The 18331-nt window shown below is 53.6% G+C and overlaps 6 protein-coding genes across 6 annotated transcripts; 3 read left to right on the top strand and 3 right to left on the bottom strand.

Moving 5' to 3' along the window:
* Positions 1–115: 115 nt before the first annotated feature.
* On the top strand, positions 116–8208 carry GT037_004506 (gtp binding protein; the record flags this gene model as incomplete). Its single annotated transcript, XM_038929553.1, has 5 exons — positions 116–133; positions 220–345; positions 409–4774; positions 6268–8010; positions 8063–8208. 5 exons carry the CDS (start codon positions 116–118, stop codon positions 8206–8208), a joined length of 6399 nt encoding a protein of 2132 aa, XP_038787825.1.
* A 996-nt stretch (positions 8209–9204) lies between these two features.
* GT037_004505 (uncharacterized protein) lies at positions 9205–10111 on the bottom strand (the record flags this gene model as incomplete). Its single annotated transcript, XM_038929552.1, has 2 exons — positions 9205–9788; positions 9838–10111. 2 exons carry the CDS (start codon positions 10109–10111, stop codon positions 9205–9207), a joined length of 858 nt encoding a protein of 285 aa, XP_038787824.1.
* A 1598-nt stretch (positions 10112–11709) lies between these two features.
* Positions 11710–12446, bottom strand: GT037_004504 (peptidyl-prolyl cis-trans isomerase ssp1; the record flags this gene model as incomplete). The annotated part of the gene is made up of 2 exons (XM_038929551.1): positions 11710–11887; positions 11938–12446. Coding segments are annotated over 2 exons (687 nt in total), but the record flags the coding sequence as incomplete, so codon positions are not given.
* A 390-nt stretch (positions 12447–12836) lies between these two features.
* GT037_004503 (dna-directed rna polymerase ii subunit rpb9) lies at positions 12837–13394 on the top strand (the record flags this gene model as incomplete). Its single annotated transcript, XM_038929550.1, has 2 exons — positions 12837–12913; positions 12968–13394. 2 exons carry the CDS (start codon positions 12837–12839, stop codon positions 13392–13394), a joined length of 504 nt encoding a protein of 167 aa, XP_038787822.1.
* Positions 13395–13873: 479 nt separating this feature from the next.
* Positions 13874–14723, bottom strand: GT037_004502 (ribosomal protein l14; the record flags this gene model as incomplete). Its single annotated transcript, XM_038929549.1, has 4 exons — positions 13874–14175; positions 14235–14319; positions 14433–14586; positions 14662–14723. 4 exons carry the CDS (start codon positions 14721–14723, stop codon positions 13874–13876), a joined length of 603 nt encoding a protein of 200 aa, XP_038787821.1.
* Positions 14724–14942: 219 nt separating this feature from the next.
* GT037_004501 (histone-lysine n-methyltransferase set9) lies at positions 14943–16928 on the top strand (the record flags this gene model as incomplete). The annotated part of the gene is made up of 1 exon (XM_038929548.1): positions 14943–16928. The coding sequence occupies one exon, from the start codon at positions 14943–14945 to the stop codon at positions 16926–16928; it is 1986 nt and encodes a 661-aa protein (XP_038787820.1).
* Between the last annotated feature and the right edge of the window lie 1403 nt (positions 16929–18331).

Genomic DNA, 18331 nt, shown 5'->3' with positions numbered 1-18331 from the left:
AGCCCATTCTTCTTCAGCACCACGACTCGACTGCCCGCTGCACGCAAACAGCCGCACTGCATCTGTCAACAACAGTCCGCCTTTGCCAGCACGAGCGTGCTCAACACCAGCCATCATGTCGCGCAATGAAGCGGTAAGCATCACTTCTCATCTTATTCTTCCTTTTTGCCTCCACTGTTTCGTGTCTTGGCCACGCGATGCTGACCGCAATGGCCACAGGTGTCGCCGCTGCGCATCAACAAGACACCTACTCCCTCGCCCACAAAGGGAAGCGGCCGTCCCCTGTCAGAAATCAGCCCCCATGAGCACCGCAGGAACTCTCCCAGCTGGAATCAGACAACAAAGGTATGTGCCGAGGCCGCCTTTCCCACCTGCATTCCCACTGCAGCCTGCTAACATCCGACACAGAAGATTATCCTCACCAAGGAGAGCTCGCCATTCCGCGACTCTTCGCCTTTTACTCACAGCCCGCGTCTCTTCTGGAAGGAGCAGACCACCTCGCCCAAGAGCCGCTTCGACACGTCGGAGAACGAGTACGAGGGCAGCTCGCCTCTCTCGCCCAAGCGCAACTCCATCGAGAATCTGAAGAAGCAGTCGCGTGTCAAGAACAGCAGTATGTTCGCGCGCGAGCAGAAACACGAGTACGATCCTACCTCGGTCCAACCACTCGACCGCCCACTCGCTGCAGGACGCCCTCTCAGCACCGCTATCCAGGGCAATGCCTATGGCGGCAATGGCCTCCAGGGCCTCCGTAGTGAGAACGAGAGCCCCACAAAAGGTCACCACCACAGCCGGTCTGAGAGCCAAACACGGATCCCCATCCTGAGCCCGTCCAAGACGTCACCAGCAAAGCTCCCCACACAATCCTCATTCGCTTCACCATCAAAGCCTTCTCCGTCTGAGGGCCGCATGTCGCCGACCAAATCTTCGCTTGTCAGCAACGGTCGCTTCAACTCGCCGCAGTACAACGGTGACTCCAGCGCCATCATGTCAGATGACGAAGAGCTCGTTCATCAGACTCCCCGCCCACTGCGCCGTCATGCTAAGAGTGTGACTTTCGACACAGCTCCACCCCAAATTACAGAGTTTGAGTTGGTCACACCCGACCCTTCGGTCGCCACTATGTCACGAGACGGCAGCTACGACTCCGAAGAGGAGACAGAAGAGGAGATGAGCTTCGACCAGGATGACAGCTTCGACGCTTCACTAGAGGACACCGATAAGACTCCAGTTGTCCTGCCTGAGGACTGGCGCCACATGAGCCCGCAAGCCGCAGACACTTCTCTGACCGATCTCTACGATGATGTCTTTGACGGGCGTGAGAACAGTCCCATGCCTTCAGCACGCCCAAATGGCACGACCAACGGATCGCGTGTCGGCTCAGTAGCGTCTGACAGCGATGCTAGGCCACTTCCTCCTCTTCCCGCCATACAAGGTAGCCCCAACCGACGGCGCGACTCCAGCATTGGCCTTTCCGCTGCCGCAGAGCGAGTAGGCGATAGGCGGCGCTCCCTTCCTCAGCTTCCGCAAGCAGCTGGTATCTCTAAGAGTGATCTTCTCAACATGCGAGAGGTGTCTATGTCGCTTGAGGATCGGTTGCGGTTGATGAACTTCGACGACGATCGTGATACAAGCACACCGACTCAGGAGATGCAAAACAAGAAGAAGGCTGCAGAGGTTGACGTTGCAGAAGTGGACGTTACAGAGTCGGAGCTAACGCTTGACGAGCCGAAGATCCCGCGTATCTCTCGCGAATCCATCCTCCGCCGCGTCAAGAGCCGCACCTTCGACGAGGGTGAGGACGACGAGCAAGAGGAAGAGGACGACGAGTACAGCACATTTGAGCCCGAGTACAGTCCTGAGCGCAGCTATGGCGACCTTGCTGACTTGGACCCCGATGTCCCCATTCCGTCACGTGAGGCCTCCTCCAACTTCGACGAGCATCCGCGTCAAGTCTCTGTCAGCGAGGCCGATAGCGTCGTCGACGCTTACAGTTACCACAACGCAGACAGGGCAGAAGATGACCATGCCGAGGAAAGTGATGTAGATGGCAGCTCAATGTCTCAGCTTGAAGACTACGAACGCGAGTCCTCTGTCATTCGGCATCCAATGCCTCAACACTCAGATGACGAAGATGATACTAGCCAATACTCGCCTCAACCTGACGAACCGTCCATTGCGCAGAGTACCATCGACTCCTCTGGCCCATCAACGCCCGTTGCCGCTCCCTCTTCCCCTGTCTCGGCAGAGAAGCAGGTGCCACAGGATGAGATGTACTCCACATTCGAAGGCAAGGACGTGGACCTTAGCTTGGATCCTCTGAAGGCGTCTATGGCGACAGCACCAAGTCCATTGGACTCAGTCCCTAAGCTAGATGCCATGCGCGACTTCCTACGACGACCTGTCACGCCTGAAGCTCCCGACATGGACGAGGATCAGTCGGAATCGGAGGACCCTGGTACTCCAGATTCTGTCATTCGTCACCCCATGCCTGTCTCCCCGGCTCCTCAAGAGAACGCTCCAGAGGTCCCTCAACGGGAAGCCACCATCCGAGGTGCAGGTGGAAAGTTGAAGACGCGGCCATCACTGATTCCCGACGATATTGACATGGCCGCTACACGCCGCCAGGTTAGTGGCCAGCATGCGCCTCCTGTTCCTGAACGCAGTCCAAAGCGCCAATCAATGAGTCTCGAGCTTGGCAACGCCGACGACGAGAGCCATGATGAAGACGATACGCAAGTGAGCATCACAACCAAGCAGAATCGCATGTTGGACTTGCAGCTCGGTGATCTTAACCTTGGTGACGATTCGACTGACCTCAGCTTCGGGCTGGACAAGGAGTTTGACCACATCATTGAGTCACAAAAGGTACGAAATCTCTTTCCTATTCCCTCGCTCCCCAGATTGCCTGAATCCATCGCTGCTGTCGCGGACACAGCTTGTCAGATGTCTGGTGGAAGATTTATTCACAGGCACAGTCCCGCTAACGACATGGTTCACGAACAGAAAGGATACTTGATGCGCGAGAACACAAAGGTCGTTGTTGCGAGCAGTCGCCAATTCAGCGACGAGAAGCCTCCTACTCCTACCGAGGCCACGAGCGAGGCAGCTGCCAAGCCTGTCTCTCGTAAGACGAGCGCCGAGCGCAAGCCTGCCTGGACAAAGGAGCCTTGGAATGGTAAGCCTCGTAGGAAGAGCATCCGAACGGCATCTGGTCGTCGTACTCGCACCTCCGAGGGCCCAGCTCCACCTCTTCCTGGCCAAGAATCCGCTGTCGCTGGCGGACTAGACTCCGTTGCTGAGCAGGGAGTGGACGGCGAGCCTGAAGAAGGTGAGGAGCGCGGTTTGGTTTTCGTCAAGGTTGTGGGGGTTAAGGACCTCGACCTTCCCCTGCCAAAGCATGAGCGTACCCACTTCCAGTTGACGCTCGACAACGGCCTGCACTGCGTCACAACATCTTGGTTAGAGCTTGGCCAATCTGCTCCCATCGGGCAAGAGTTTGAGCTTGTCGTCATGGATGACCTTGAGTTCCAGCTTACACTGCAAACTAAGTTGCAGCCTCCAGCGGTGCCCCAGGTTGTCGCTGCGCCTACTGCTAAGGCCGTAAACCACAAGAAGTCACACTCTGCTTTCCGCAACCTCCTCTCATCGCCAAAGAAGAGGAAAGAGCAGGAACGCAAGGCTCAAGAGGAGGCTGATCGCATCGCCCAACAGGAGCATCAGGAAGCTCAAGCCGCCGCCAAACGTAATCAAAAGGCCACCGCATGGGATCTTCTCCACGACCTTGTCGGACCCGACGGCTCTTTTGCCCGTGCCTACGTTTGTCTCAACAACCATGAGAACCAAGCTTATGGCCGTCCCTTGACCGTTGATATTCCCTGCTTCAATGAGTGGGCTGTCGACAACACCGGCGCCAGCAGTGTCAAGAGTAAGCGTGGAGGTGTTGTTCGTCGTCCACCTTACCGGGTGGGTAAACTTACCCTTCAGCTTCTGTATGTCCCCAAGCCCAAGAACGCAAAGGATTCGGACATGCCCAAGAGCATGAATGCTGCTATCCGTGAGCTCAAGGAAGCTGAGCAAGTCAAGGACATCAGCTTCGAAGGCACCTTGAGCCAGCAGGGTGGAGATTGTCCGTACTGGCGACGCCGATTCTTCCGCCTGGAGGGTACAAAGCTTACCGCTTACCACGAGTCTACACGGCAACCTCGTGCTACTATCAACCTGGCCAAGGCCTCCAAGCTCATTGACGATAAGAGCGCCCTTCAGCAGCCATCTGCTACAAAGTCTGGTGGTCGTCGCAAGTCCGGATTTGCTGATGATGAAGAAGGCTACATGTTCGTAGAAGAAGGCTTCCGCATTCGTTTCGCCAACGGTGAGGTCATCGACTTTTACGCCGACAGCCGCGAACAAAAAGAGGCCTGGATGAAGGTGCTCTATGAGACTGTTGGCAAAGACATTGCTCAGAACAAGGGCTGGGCTGCCATGGTCCTTGAGAAGGAGCGCAAGGAGAAGGCTACGCGGTCACAGATTGGCGCACCAATCTCACCAACCAAGTCGCATCCAGTGCCAAATTCACCGAGTGTCAACCGCCGGCCTTCTCACGCACGCACCCAATCTCACGACATATTAGGCTCAATCAAATCAGGCCCATCAAGTCCCGTCAAGGGGCACGCCCGCACACAGTCGCATGCGCCTCCTCCACCTCTAAAGGATGTCCGCATGTCACACGCACCACCCCCACGACCGCGAACCCAGGAGTCAGGGAAGCCGGGACGTAGAGAGCAGGTTCGATCGATGATTTTCTAGTCTTCCTTTTTATCTTCATCATCGATACCACTCATCTACTTTCTTTGAATCATTCACTTACTTACTGGCCTTTCTTTGTGTTTTAGCTTCGCCAATACTCTACTCTTTCGCACCGACTAAGATTGGGGTTTTGGAGACGGCGACAGGCGAGGAGAACTTTGAAGGGATTGGGTGCTGCGCATCCATTTCCCGAGTTGAGCAAGCCAATTCGATGAGCTTGACACTTGAGTACATTCGCGCGGAGCCGCGGAAAAGTCGAGGGAGCGTTGCTGCTTTCGTTTCCTTATATCATGTCTTATCATTGTTCTTGTTACTGTCCGGCGCAGGTCGGAGTTGTCTCATTCCTGGAGTTGGAGGCTATGGTCTTATGATACTCTGCATAATGATTGAAGGAGCGATGAAGTACATGGGGTATGAGTAGCAGTTGTATAAGGCGGATGAGAATATAGCATGACTTCAAAAACAACATGTCTTGGGTGACTGACCAAATGCAGCTGATATACAGGACTGCTGTTCTAATATTCAGCATAGTAAATTGCGAATGGCAGCGTGCACTGTCGCCTGGCGACTTAAGCAACTTACCTAGCATGGCAGCCACGGAGTATCTCATCATAGCAGAAAATGCTCAAAAGTACTCTTAGAATGTTGTAGTCTCAATTCCGTCGGCAATGAGCTTTTCGAGCACTTTGATGTGTGGTGGTAATTTTCCGCGACATTACCATGATGTTGTCCGGGTGGGAAAATCACACACTATCTACGATGCTTATACACAAAGATACAATGACACCATACACAGGATTCTACTCACAAGTCACACACCTGCATTCATTGCTTTTCACAACGCTAGATCTATCGTTGAGCCAGCCACACGAAAACAGAAAAGTAGACAAGCAGCCTTCTCGTGATACGAGAAGGGCCAAACTGCGACACGACAATAGCTGCTGTCGTGCAACGCAGCACTTGCGCATCCCATTTAGCACGAGCAAACAAATGACAGCTGACATGTCAGAGCATTTCCAGTCGGTGAGCATCAACACACCGTGCTGCAATACTTATCTGTTCTCGTTCTCGTTCTTCGCTCGTCATTCTTTTCTTTTCAAACGAACGAAGGATTGTAGTGAACGAACCTTCAAGTACCGAGATCGATATATGTACCTGGTATAGGCGATACCTGTGCTTTTGGTCTGCGACGAGAGCTAAGATTGCCAGTCTGTTTGTAGAATCCCATCTAGAATCACCGGAAAGTATCCTTTTCTACAACAAATCCGATTTTCCTGTACCGGTCCGCTGGACGTGAGTGCTATGGGTGCATCGCATTCTACACCTCCACCTCTCGTCGAAGTCAACGCTCCTGGAGGAAAAGTCTTAGTTCCCCCTGGTGTGTAAACCTCTTTGGTCCTACCCTACACCTCATCCATCTGTCCTTCCATTCGTACTGTTCATACTTATCCGTCTATACAGGGACAGCATTTAGTGTCCACCCACCTTCCTACGCACGCTCAAGATCCGATCCGTACACACCAGGTCCCATATACACACCCTGCTCACTACCATATCGTGGCGGACACCAACACCAACGTCAGCGAACTCGACCCTACCCTCGGTACGGAGGACCAGATATAGATATCTCAGAAGAGAGTGACGATAGCGAGAGCACAGACTTGAATATGATAGAAAGCAGAAGTTCAAGAGGCATGCGACGTCAAGTATCCAAACGCTTTCCCGGCGGTATGATGGGTGGTGGTGGCATGTCGGGAATGAAACGCAGAGGTGGACTACGGGGTTCTGAAGGTATGAATCCGAGACCCAGGTCTGCGCCTGAGATGCAGATGGGCAGTATGCCAATGGGTATGCCTGGGAGTCCAAGAATGGGGGGTATGGAAACTATAAGGGGACTGGGTGGTATGGGCGCGATGGGGGGTATGCAGCCACCTGGTATGCCTCCAGAATACACATCAACTCCATCGATGCCTCAGTTTGGTGCTGGCGCGGGCATAAACCCGTATGCAGATATGGAAATAGCTCCCAGCCAGTCATCATCACCACGAAATAGTCCAGACACATCTCAGCCCACACGGCGAGCTGGCCGCAAAACACCAAAACACTATGAGCATATCCCAAAGGGGGCATACGCCAATACCGAGAAACATGGACGAAAATCGCGCTCCCGCGCGGACCCGCAAACGTCAGCCCGTCTAAACCGCGGCCAACCTTGGAATAAGCAGGTTGGCCCTTCAGGGGGCGAGTTGCTTGGGGGCGACGCCTTCCTTGACGCCTGTATTTGCACCACAGCTTGCAACTGCAGGAAAAGCGAGCGCGTCATATACCTTGCACGAAATGACCCCCGTAAAGGCAGCGACTCAGACGAGGAGGATTATACCTACGGTAGCGGTGAGATCAGGTACATACTGAAAACAGATCTAGGCAAAGACTGTGGAGATCACTCGGGCTGCAAGAAAAGCGAGAGCAGTGACAGCGAAAAAGAGCAGAAGAGCAAGAAGAAGAACAAGAAGGACAAGAAAAAGGAAAAGAAGCGGAAAGACGAGTTCGACGAGTTCAAAGAGGATATACTAGAAGCGCTCAATGGGTTGCAAGACCTGAAGAAGGACAGTCACCAACGAGATAGAACCGAGAGCGGCCCCACAAGACAAACTTTTGGAGGGGCAGGCATAAGGCCGAGTGCGTTCTCGATCAACGATATGGATATGAGTCCACGAATAGCCCAGCAGATGGGCATGATGAACGGTGATCCGTACGGCACGGGTCGGATGCCACCTGGCATGGCTGATCCAATAGGTAAATGGCGCATGCATCCTAGTATGGAACTGGGTAGAATGGGCGGTGGCATGGAAAATACTGGCTTTGAGAATGACATGGGTGATATGGGTGACATGGGGATGATGGGAAATCCATACATGCAACCTGGCATGATGAACAAGAAGGGTATGCGGCCCAGCTTCATGTCGCATCGTGGGGCGAAGGCAGGCAGACAGTTCAGCAATGGCGGCATGAGAATGGACATGGACATGGATCAAATGGCCGCAATGTATGGCAGGGCCATGGGAGGTGGCCGCGGAGGTATGATGATGATGGGTGGTGGAGGTAGGCGAGCCAACTTAGACTCGGAGTCTGATGATTTCGATCTTAGGGTCGGGCCTTCAATGCGGTCAGGCATGCGACAACAAGCTGGCCGTGACCGGGCCGGTGAGTATCATCATTCCACTGTGATATCGATGGTATACTGAAATCATGTTAGGACGTGGCAGTAGGAGACCAGGCAATGAAGACAAGGATATCCCAATCAGGCGTGACTTCGGAGGCAGCCCGCTTGCAAGGGCCAACGGCAGTCAGGATCGAGGCAAGCAGCCCCGAGTTGATACAGATGACGACGATGCTTATTGAGAATACGACACCTTAGACTTGAATAGTTCGTCTTGGGTGAGCAACGGCACGGAAGCACTAAGAACGTCGGTCAACATTTGCAGACCAATCATTGCATTGCGTAGAAGCAAACCTTCTTTTTTTGGGTGCATCATGTTTCGCCCATAAGTCGATCATCCCAGCGTAATTCAGACGCCCTGTTTCGCGTGGTTGGGAGTTGGCAATGAAACATGTCGATCCGCGGGCGCGGACGCACCCCTCTCGTTGCTGTGGCAGGGGCGGGGTTGGATTGACTGGCAAATGCAGGCTGCAGCGGTGCCGAGAACGTGCAGGATCGGGCTTGCTCAAGCTTGGCTGCATTTCTACATGGCCAACCTCATTGTTGGCACGACCCGCGTTAACAATATCGGTGCGCCTTGTCAGCTTCTGCTTGAAGACAGGTTGAGGCGTTGGACTAGCTTTTGAGTGTTGGGCAGCCACAACTCATGCAGCTGCAGCTCGATAGGGCCCGTATTGGGCACCACAATATAATGATAGCAAAGCATTGTCCCTCGCAAAAGACGAATGACGAGAGTGGCATGCAGCACTGGCAAGCAAGAACATGCGCGAAACAAGTCGTCATTTAGATGTTATGATTCGTTATGTGGGCTAACCTTCTAGGATGAGCCATGTGGAATTTATCGCAATGTCGCATGGCAACCGCCATGCAACCAAAATGGATCTCTCGTAAGACCGCCGTCATGATGACATGGGCGTGTATGAGATCTATCATAGGATTATGTCCATTCCAGTAGATCTTCCCGATCTGTGAGTGTAGATGCCTACATGAATGAATACCAACCGACCAACTCCTCGCTTGTAACGCACAGGAAGTTAAGCAGAAACCAGGGGAAATGAAACTTCAAGGAAATGGGAAAGAAAAGGAAGTTTGTGGTTGTGCTGTGCCAAGTCGCGTGACTGATGCGCTCACTGAACCATCTCAAGAGACTGGTTCGAGGAGAACCACCCCACTAGCCTCTATGGGGCGCACCAGCCGAGTCCGGTGGTGGCAAGACCGGCGGCGCTTGCAAGGCGCTTGCCGCGTTCGTTGAGACTAAGGATCAGCAGCTTCTTCTCGGCCCAGAAGTTCTCGAAAGCATTGATGTCGTCGGAGGAGAGGGCACCCTTAGCACGCTTAGCCTCCTGCCACTCTGTATCGACCTTGTAAGACTTGTGACGTAGACGGGGGAGGGCCTCAGTTCGCAGGTGCGACAGCTCAGCAGCATACTTGGCGTCGTGCGACCTAAGCGGCGTAGAGAAGGAGCGCTCACGTGAGCGAGAGAGCTCTGGTGGACCTAGGCAAATGGGTGAACCAGGGCACATGATTTGAGATCCAGATACGCCAGAAAAAGCCGGAGTCGTAGGCGAGGCACTTCCTGACTGAGAGGCTGTTGACGCAGTAGTGAGAGGCGAGGAAGAGTCAGACTGGAATACGCTGCTAGCGTTGCTGATTGTGCGGAATTTGGGAGGAGGGAGTTCGTCGAGGTGAACCAGAAGCTCGTCTCCAGCAGCCTTGGGGTCGACTTCGAAGCTGTCGAAGTGCTGGTCAAGACGCGCGAAGCCTGATCTAGTTAGCATCAAACCAAGTGTACGGAGAATGGTTAGACTTACCAGTCAGAACAGCGGCGCCTGCACGCTGAACATCGGTTAGGCTAGACTGGACTTGCTTGGGAAGGCAATCCCAGAGTTGCTGAGGACAGTTCCAATGGCGTAAGTGAATAGGGTCGTAGCTGAATGCATCACCGTCCTTGGGGCAGACGGTGCGAGCAGCTTCCACATTGGAGGCAGTGCGTGAGAGGCAAGCAATGGTCTTGCGACTTGAGTTGCGGCGCGATGTTGGGATAGGGTCATGATAGACAGGGTGGGGAGATAGTGGAGCAGCCATAGCGGCAGTGTAGTATGTCGGATAGGTCTGTGTGGAGTTGTGGTCGACAAACAGTGGAGGTTGAGAGTGGGTAGTGGATTGCGGGGTGCACAGCAATGAGTGATGCTTGTAAAGACTCAAAGGAGCGTGAGTGGTATTTGTAGAGAGCGACGGGAATCTTCTAGACAAATATTCAGTGTGTGAGGTGGTGGAGGTGGAAGGGTAAAAGATCGCGGAAGCGCTGGTGATCGAAGGTCTTAGCGGAGTAAACAGGGCGAGGTGTGGAGTCGGGCAGGGGTGTGCGGGCACTTTGCGGGCGGCGTTGGTGCGTGTTGATGGTTATGGGAATCTACGGCCCAGGGCACTTTCCCATATAGCTTGACGGAGCGACTACGTCAATTCACGGTGCGAGGAGCTGCACGGGCTGAGGAATCGGGGATGCCGCAGGTGTAAGGGTACAAGGCCTGGACGGATGGTGAAGGGGTGAAGGGGCGGGAAGGCTGTGCCACTGTGGTTGGTGAGCCCAAATGCCCAGGAGCTTGACAGTGAAATTGCGGGCTACTGTGACGCAGGGAAAAACGCTGTGCGTGCGCGGACAACGAAAAAGGTGCTAGGGCGAGATTCCCAGACTTTCGGGATCATGGCTGCCCACCTGCAGTTGCTGCTGCACGGCATGCCCGCCACGCTATCGCGACGCAAGAGCATCCCAAAACGAACCTCTCGGCATGTTCAGATCCAGCGCCGAATATTGCTGCTGCTCGTCTGCTGAGGTGGGCTGACGCCAAAAAAGAAAAATTGCCAGCCAACTTACATGATACGTCACTGGGCCGTCGCTTCCTTGCGGTCTCGGGCTGATCCGGAACCGGGTTGTCTTGGGGGCGAGGCGCAGGCTGCAGGAATGCCGAAACCAGCCACACACACTGAAACCGCTCGAGTGTGAGGAGAGACGTGTGCAAACGGCTCGAGGAATGCTCTAAGGCGTCTTTAGTACTCGCGTTTCAAGTTTGAACATCAGCTGACTGAGGTACATATGTACATGGAGGCTGGCGCCTACTTACTGCAGTAGCGTAGCTATAGCTTTGGCGGGGGAAGTCGCGTTAGCCGAAGTCTCTGTCAAAGCGCAGGAGTGATACGGAGAGATGGATTGAACAACTTGTCTTGTCCAACTGCGCGCTTTTGTAGCAGACCCCGACTTTGGTCCTGGGCTGTGTGCGGGCGATTGCGAGAATTTTCATCTTGACGTCTCTGGTTCCGGCCCCACAAACTCTATCTCCATCTGGATTGTGGTCTGCTTGTCGTCAGCACGCGTTCAACGACGTATAGTCTCTGACCAATGCCTGGTCGATCTAATGAGCATGCCAGACGACGTAATCATGTAAATTGACACACGACACGACACCTCGAACGTGCTGCCTCCTGAGACGTTATTCACATGCATGTCTTATGATAGTAGTATTACTTAGTACTACCATCACTGTTTGCTCTTAGGTGGTCATCGACGACGCGTCTGAGCCACATTCCCGAACTCTTCCAGTCTGGCATAGCCCGCACGCGTCCCAGTAAGCCCCTCATCACGGTACATCACGCTTTCATGCTTTAGCTTTCGCGCGACTAGTTGACTACTCGAGCCTGTGTTGCGCACTGTTAGCACCATACTGAGACATGTGAAAACCGTCCCACCTTTGGATCAAGTGCACACCCGAAGCCGTCTCGACCATGCCGCTCACCTGGCCCTTCTCCAGGTCAAAGGCAGCCTGCTCGAACTCTTTCTGCATGTCGCCCCTGCCAAAGAAGCCCCTGGTGACGTTAGTGTTTCTCCCGACATCTCCAGCGTCGCAACTTCTTACAGGTCTCCTCCCTTGCGAGCGCTGCTGCAATCTGACTCGGTGGTTGCAAGCTCCGACAGAGATTTGGCGTTGGGGTCCTCCTTTCCCTCCTCATAGGCCTGGATCTGCTTGTGGTAATTCTCGATCATCGTCCGCGCATCTTCCACTGAGCGCGTAATCTTGGGTTCCCGCCAACTAGCCGGGCGTCTGCTGTCGCGATGCTTGACAAGGAGATGGGCGCATCGGATCTTGCCCTCAGTACCTGCGACGGCTGCCGGTGCGACGCCCTTGGAGCTGTGGTTGGCAGCCATGTACGCCTTCAGCTTATCTGGGTTTGTTCCCTGTGGTGGTTCCCATCGCGAGTCTTTTGTCTGGGCGTGGAAGTAGTATGGGAGGTTCTTTGTGTTGGAGCGGCGCACCTCCCACCCTTCAGGGAGTCCAGTCTCGGCGGACGACTGCGACGCGTGAGTTGGTGCATAAGGTGGGCTGGATTGCGAGGCGCGATGCTTACCATTTCTGCTGATGTTGTTTCTGGAAAAGTAGAATGGAGTATGCTATGGTAGAGCGCAAGTAGTGCAGAGCTTGAAAGGAGTCTCCGCACGGTTGTTATACGGGCAGCGTGGAGCGACGTCTAGAATTGCAGGCGGTGGACAAGGCGATCGGCGCTTCAAGGTCATAATGCGGGGGCGCCTTACAAACAAAGAGCGCGGCTCTGCACCACAGCAACAGCAGCCGAATCAAGACGGGTGGTCCGCGCTCACAAACGTGACTCTGCGCCGACTCTGACATCGACGTCTGTTTCGGCATACACTTTTTCTCGACTTTTCTCGACACGCGCAATAATACGACCGACACGACTGCACTCGCTACACGAGCACACACGAATTACGACCTTTGCACCCACCACATCCGCACTCAACATGGCGTCTCCAGCAGCACAAATGGGAGGCTCCAAGGGCGGCAAGGAGCCCATTCTCTTCCGCTTCTGCTCAGAATGGTGAACAGCCTGTCGGGGTCCCCTGCGACAAACATCATCGCTGACCAAGTATAGTTCCAACTTGCTGTTCCCCCGTGAAGACAAGTCCGAGAACAAGCTGCTTTTCGCCTGTCGCACATGCAGCTTCACCGAAGAAGCGCCCTCATCCTGCGTTATGCGCCACGAAATCGCGTCCACAGTCGGAGCCACAGCCGGTGTCACAGCCGAGGTTGCTCAGGATCCCACGGTTGGTTACTCCCTGTCCGATGCCCAAGCTGCCCAGGCCGCTCTTTCTGAGGAGATGCCCTGCTGCACCATGTGTGGCATGCCCATCATGTGCCAGGAGTGCGGCGAGGAATCGGCTCCTGGCTTCGCGCTGGAGGCCGAGGACGAGGACCCGCAGGCAGAGCGTCCCCAGCAGGAGATGCGTGAGGAGGATGAGATGTTTGAAGATTACGACGACGATTACGATGAAGACATGTGGGACGAACCCACGTCTTGAAAGCGGCCCCTGCGTCTCCCACCAGTACAGTTGCTTGCTTGCTCTTGAGCGTGCTCGCTGACTGTACCCGTGTCTAGTTACCGCGTATCCAGAAGCAATGCACAGAGTGCGGCGAGAACGAAGCCGTCTTCTTCCAGTCGCAGCAGCGGACCGCCGAGACGGGCATGGTAAGTACTCTGGACAAGTTCACGAGCTATTCTGACTCTCTTAGGCCCTTTACTACGTGTGCGCCGGATGCGGTCACGTCTCGCGCCCGTCCGATAGCTAGGAGGACGAAGATATGAATGCATGTAGCTGGCGTTTATTCTCACAACATTTACTGCGAGGAGTTCAGGAAAAAGCGGTCTTCAGATACCCGTGGGTATAGTTTAGTGGCATACACATAATGTTACATTCCAAAGCGCTCCATAGACTCCCAAAAATGCATCTTTCACCCCACGGCCATGCCGTCATACGTGTATGGGACCAACCATATGTCATTACACGTGCATGGGCGCCAGCGACAAGATCTTTGACCACTGTTTCTGCCTCAGTTCCGCCGCAACGACACCACTGACTCTGGATCCAATAGGTTCGCCAGCCTTGTTGATCAGCACGCAGGCATTGTCGTCGAACTTGACTACACTGCCGTCCGGTCTCTGCCACTTCTTCGCTGTCCGTACTACGACCGCGTGTCGTACATCTCCTCGTCGTACTTTGTTCGCTGCGCTGATGGAGACGCTGTTACCGGTTTCCGGACCGAAATTTCGCTGCTTCTTTACGACTACTACTATGCGGTCGCCTGCTTCCATCAGCCTTTGTTGCGAGCATGACTCCCCTGCCACGGTGCACTAGACGTACCGACTTTGGCGGGCCGTTTGGATCGGAGGACGTTGACACATTCGACTATGGCGGCGCCTGAGTTGTCGATGCAATTTACGAGGGTCTAGAAGGGCGGATATCAGTCCTTGCTCTGCCGCCTTGATCGCCGGATTCGGCACACCTTTAATTGAATCATCTTGAGTGCCTTGCTGTGGAATTGCGATTACGACTGCCTACCACGATGCGCGCTGTTTGTGGTTGTGCAGTGGGGTGGTTGTCTAGGTCGGCAGCATCAAAGTTGCAGTCGTAGTGTCGGGCTTTCTCTGGCAGTTCGGCGGCTTGCGCCGTCACCCCAGTCTTCTCGCTTATGCTTTCACCCCAGCGCAAGTGCCTATGCGCGTCTCCATAAGCAGGGCGGCTGAGTACAGGGGCATTGAGCGCCGCGAGCCTTGTCGAGGTCACTTACTCCCGCACATACTCGTCGGGTGAGCGGTTGCGCGCGTCGCTCTGTCCTCTCCTTGCGCGCATCGCTGCTATTGTCTGGGGCGTTCCCTCTCCTTTTCGCGTCCCTGCTATTGTACTTTGACGGTGAATGCGTTGTCGCTGCGTTCCTGGCTACAAGAACGTCAGTCAGCCCTACCAACCACCCCTTTAATCACGAAGCCCGACGACTCTTCACGACCTCCATGACCCACGGCCGCTGGCGCATACACTCTCGACCTCATTTCACCACCGCGTCACGCCATCATGGCGCCTTCAACGAAACTCACGCTGGACAAGCTTGCCACCTTCGACGACATCATCACTGACGCGCTTGTCGACAAGCTGTACTTCTGGGCTAAGATTCGCAAGAACAGAGGCGGCCGATTCACGGGATCAAGGGGGCTACACGAGGAAGACGTTGCCGACATCATCCGGCAACACGTTGTCTGGGAGAAGGACCCAGCCGAGGCAGTGCACAAGTTATTGCAGTTGCCAGGACTGCGCAGGTTCGTCAACAGTCTGAAGGATGAGCGGGATCAGGACCAATTCAGACGACATCTCCGGAGATATGTCAACATCTACATGTCAGATTGCCAGTTCGAGGTCACTACCACCAACCGCTATATGATTACCGAACACGAGGCTTCCATCACCGCGCGAAGAGACATCAACCCCCGCGAGGAGATCAAGTACTTGACCGGAGTGCAAGTGGCAATGACAGAGGAGCAAGAGAAGGTCTTGGAGCTGGCGCGCAAGGACTTCAGTCTGGTGATCTCCAGTAGGAAGAAAACGCGCTCGTTGTTCCTAGGCCCCGCGCGCTTCGCCAACCACGATTGCGACGCCAACGCAAAGCTCACAACCAAGGGCTATGATGGCATGCAGATTGTTGCAGTGAAGCCCATTCTTGAAGGAGAGGAGATTACAGTCTCCTATGGCGAGGATTATTTTGGTGACGATAACGAAGAGTGCTTGTGTAATACTTGCGAAAGTCTCCAGCAAAACGGCTGGGCGCCCATGAAGCGAGTTGAACTCAACAACGGCGAGAATGAAGATCAGATGCAGGTCACAGACGAAGTACATACAGACGACACCGCCTCCGAAACTATCTCTTCTTCCGCCAAGAGGCCACGAGTTGACTCTACAGAAGAGGATCCTTCGCGCGACTCGACACCAGCCCCGAAACGTGCAAGATTCGAGCAAAAGAGTTCACCAAACAAGCAGCACACATCCAATCTCCTTCGGAAAACGACGCTCAAGAAGGCACACAGCACATCGTCGTTGCGCCAGGAACTCCCAGTGTCGAGTGTCGAAGACCCGGCGACCAGCTTGGAGGAATCGCCAGGAAAATCGCACGAGAATCGCAACCAGCAGCATGAGGGCCTTGTGACAGTAAACACGGATTTGATCAGCTCGTCACGGGAACCGTCCCCACAGTCATCTATAGCGGCGGCCTCACCCAAGTCGACTCATTCGTCTACAGATGCTACATCGATAGACGAAGATCATGCACATGAAGTTAGCGATCACAAGGAGAAGGTCGATCCTCAGACGATACAAGATCGCCCAGCGCTTGGGGTGGCCATAGTGAAGGAGGAAATTACTACGACAACGGTAAACGCCCCGTGGCCCTCCCCGCCTGCAGACGAAGACGCATACATGTCCGATCTCAGCGAACTTTCTGAGAGCTTCGAATTTGACGACGTGAACCAGCAGATTGTCAAGCGCAAGCCTCGACCTACTCTACGCACGACACGTTCCAAGTCGCGCTTCGACGTTCAGAACCGCGTCGGGACGCCGATTACGATCGAAGAGGGGGACGAAGCCGATTATGTCGAGAATACACGAAAGCCAGGTGACTACATGACATCAAACGCTCTTCTCTCAGCCAAATACTCCAAGTGGGTTAATTGCCAAACATGCGACACAGATTTCGTTCAGCAGGACGGCTACAACACGCGTAAAGAGTGCCCACGATGCGAGCGCCATTCGAAGCTCTATGGCTTTCCCTGGCCCAAGACTGAAAGAGAAGGCAAGCACGACAAAGAGGAGCGCATTCGCGACCACCGCACTGTTCATCGCTTCGTCGACCCGGATCAAGAGCGCCAACTGAAGCGCGATAAGACTAAGAAGGTCATCCGAGAGCATATCCGCGAACGCTTTTCAACACCGAGGAGTGCGAGGGATACCATGAGCTCAAGTATAGAGGTTGATAGTGGGAGAAAGAGGAGGCGTGTGAGGAAGACAATGTAAACTCGTTCATCTTCCAGGCAGCATACATTTGGTCATAAGACAAGAGAGTAGATAAAGAGGAATCTTGTACACTACAAGACTTCGACATGCGTTCAGGCATAGGCTTTGTGCACACACGATTGCGCTGAAGAGAGGGATATAGCGACTCCTTCAGAAGAGGAGTATGTGTGCATTGTCTTCATTGTTTTGGTCTTTACTGTTGCATCAGGCGTGTACCGTCTTCGCGTTCTATACTTCTTTATCATATCTACTGCATTCCGGGGGCATACACTTGCATACAAGCAGCGGCGTTATATTCAACATTCAGCATTCGGGGTAGTTGCGATGTACGATACCATAGGATACGAGAATCACGCTATAGAATGAGACAACTCCTGATACTTCGATGCATTCTTTTGCAGCTTATCAAATCGTACCGTGAAAGGATAATAGTAGGAGGAGAACCGCAATCGTTTTTTGCGTTTGTCTGTTTGCTTCCTTCTCTCAACACCAGTGACCTAGTTTATTGCAAAGTCTCATTCACTTCCTCACCCTCTTGTTTCGCTCAACACCTAGCCAATGTAAGTGCGCCTGACGATGTGGATGTGAGATGTACACTTACTTCTTACACCCACACTTAGTATCCAACAGTATGCCAGAGCAACCACGACCCAAACTTTACATAATCTTCTACGAAAAACCAGACGATCCTTTACCGACTATACTATACCAGTCCAACAGTTTGACCGAAGCAGACCGTTACCTGGATGAGTACGTTGGGGAATTTTTGAAATTCAATCGTGTTACAGGCGGGGCGACGAGTGCTGATTGGCTAAGAAGATTTCATATAGGAGATTGGGGAGGTCGCCTCATCAGTGAGAGGGATATGGTTATCTGGGTCGAATGTGCGGACATTGTAGACGGATGCTTCGAGAACATCAAAAGTGGTGCAAACGGAACAGACGGAATAAGCAAGTTGATTGCTCAGCATGGTAGAGATAGGGAAGCTCCTGATTCATCCTAACTTGAGGGTCAAATCAACAACTATCTAATCACAAGCTTAGAAGACGACGTCTAGTCAGTTTGCTATTATCCTCATGCTTCGTGCCGCTATTTAAGGTCATATTTACTTGGTCTTTGTTGTGATCTTCTGACCACATCTTTGTTCTCATTCTTTACTCCCTCATGTCTGTTCAACCACCTAAAGGCTTCCTCATCCTTCGGAAACTAGATCAACAAGCAGATATGGATGTGCTCTAGATGTTCCATGACTTGAATCTAGCATACCAATATCTAGGAGTGAACGTGGTAGGCGAGAGATACGACGTTTTGAGCAGGACTATAGATGATGGGCTACAACGGCTCCACCTTCATGATCGGTATACCTTTCGTGAGATGGATGTTTGGGTGGAGACTGTGAATAT

Source organism: Alternaria burnsii, assembly GCF_013036055.1.
Source record: "Alternaria burnsii strain CBS107.38 chromosome Unknown 698, whole genome shotgun sequence".
NCBI classification, from domain to species: domain Eukaryota; kingdom Fungi; phylum Ascomycota; class Dothideomycetes; order Pleosporales; family Pleosporaceae; genus Alternaria; species Alternaria burnsii.
The sequence above is the reverse complement of the archived record's forward strand: the minus strand, read 5'-3'. Positions and strand labels throughout refer to the sequence as shown.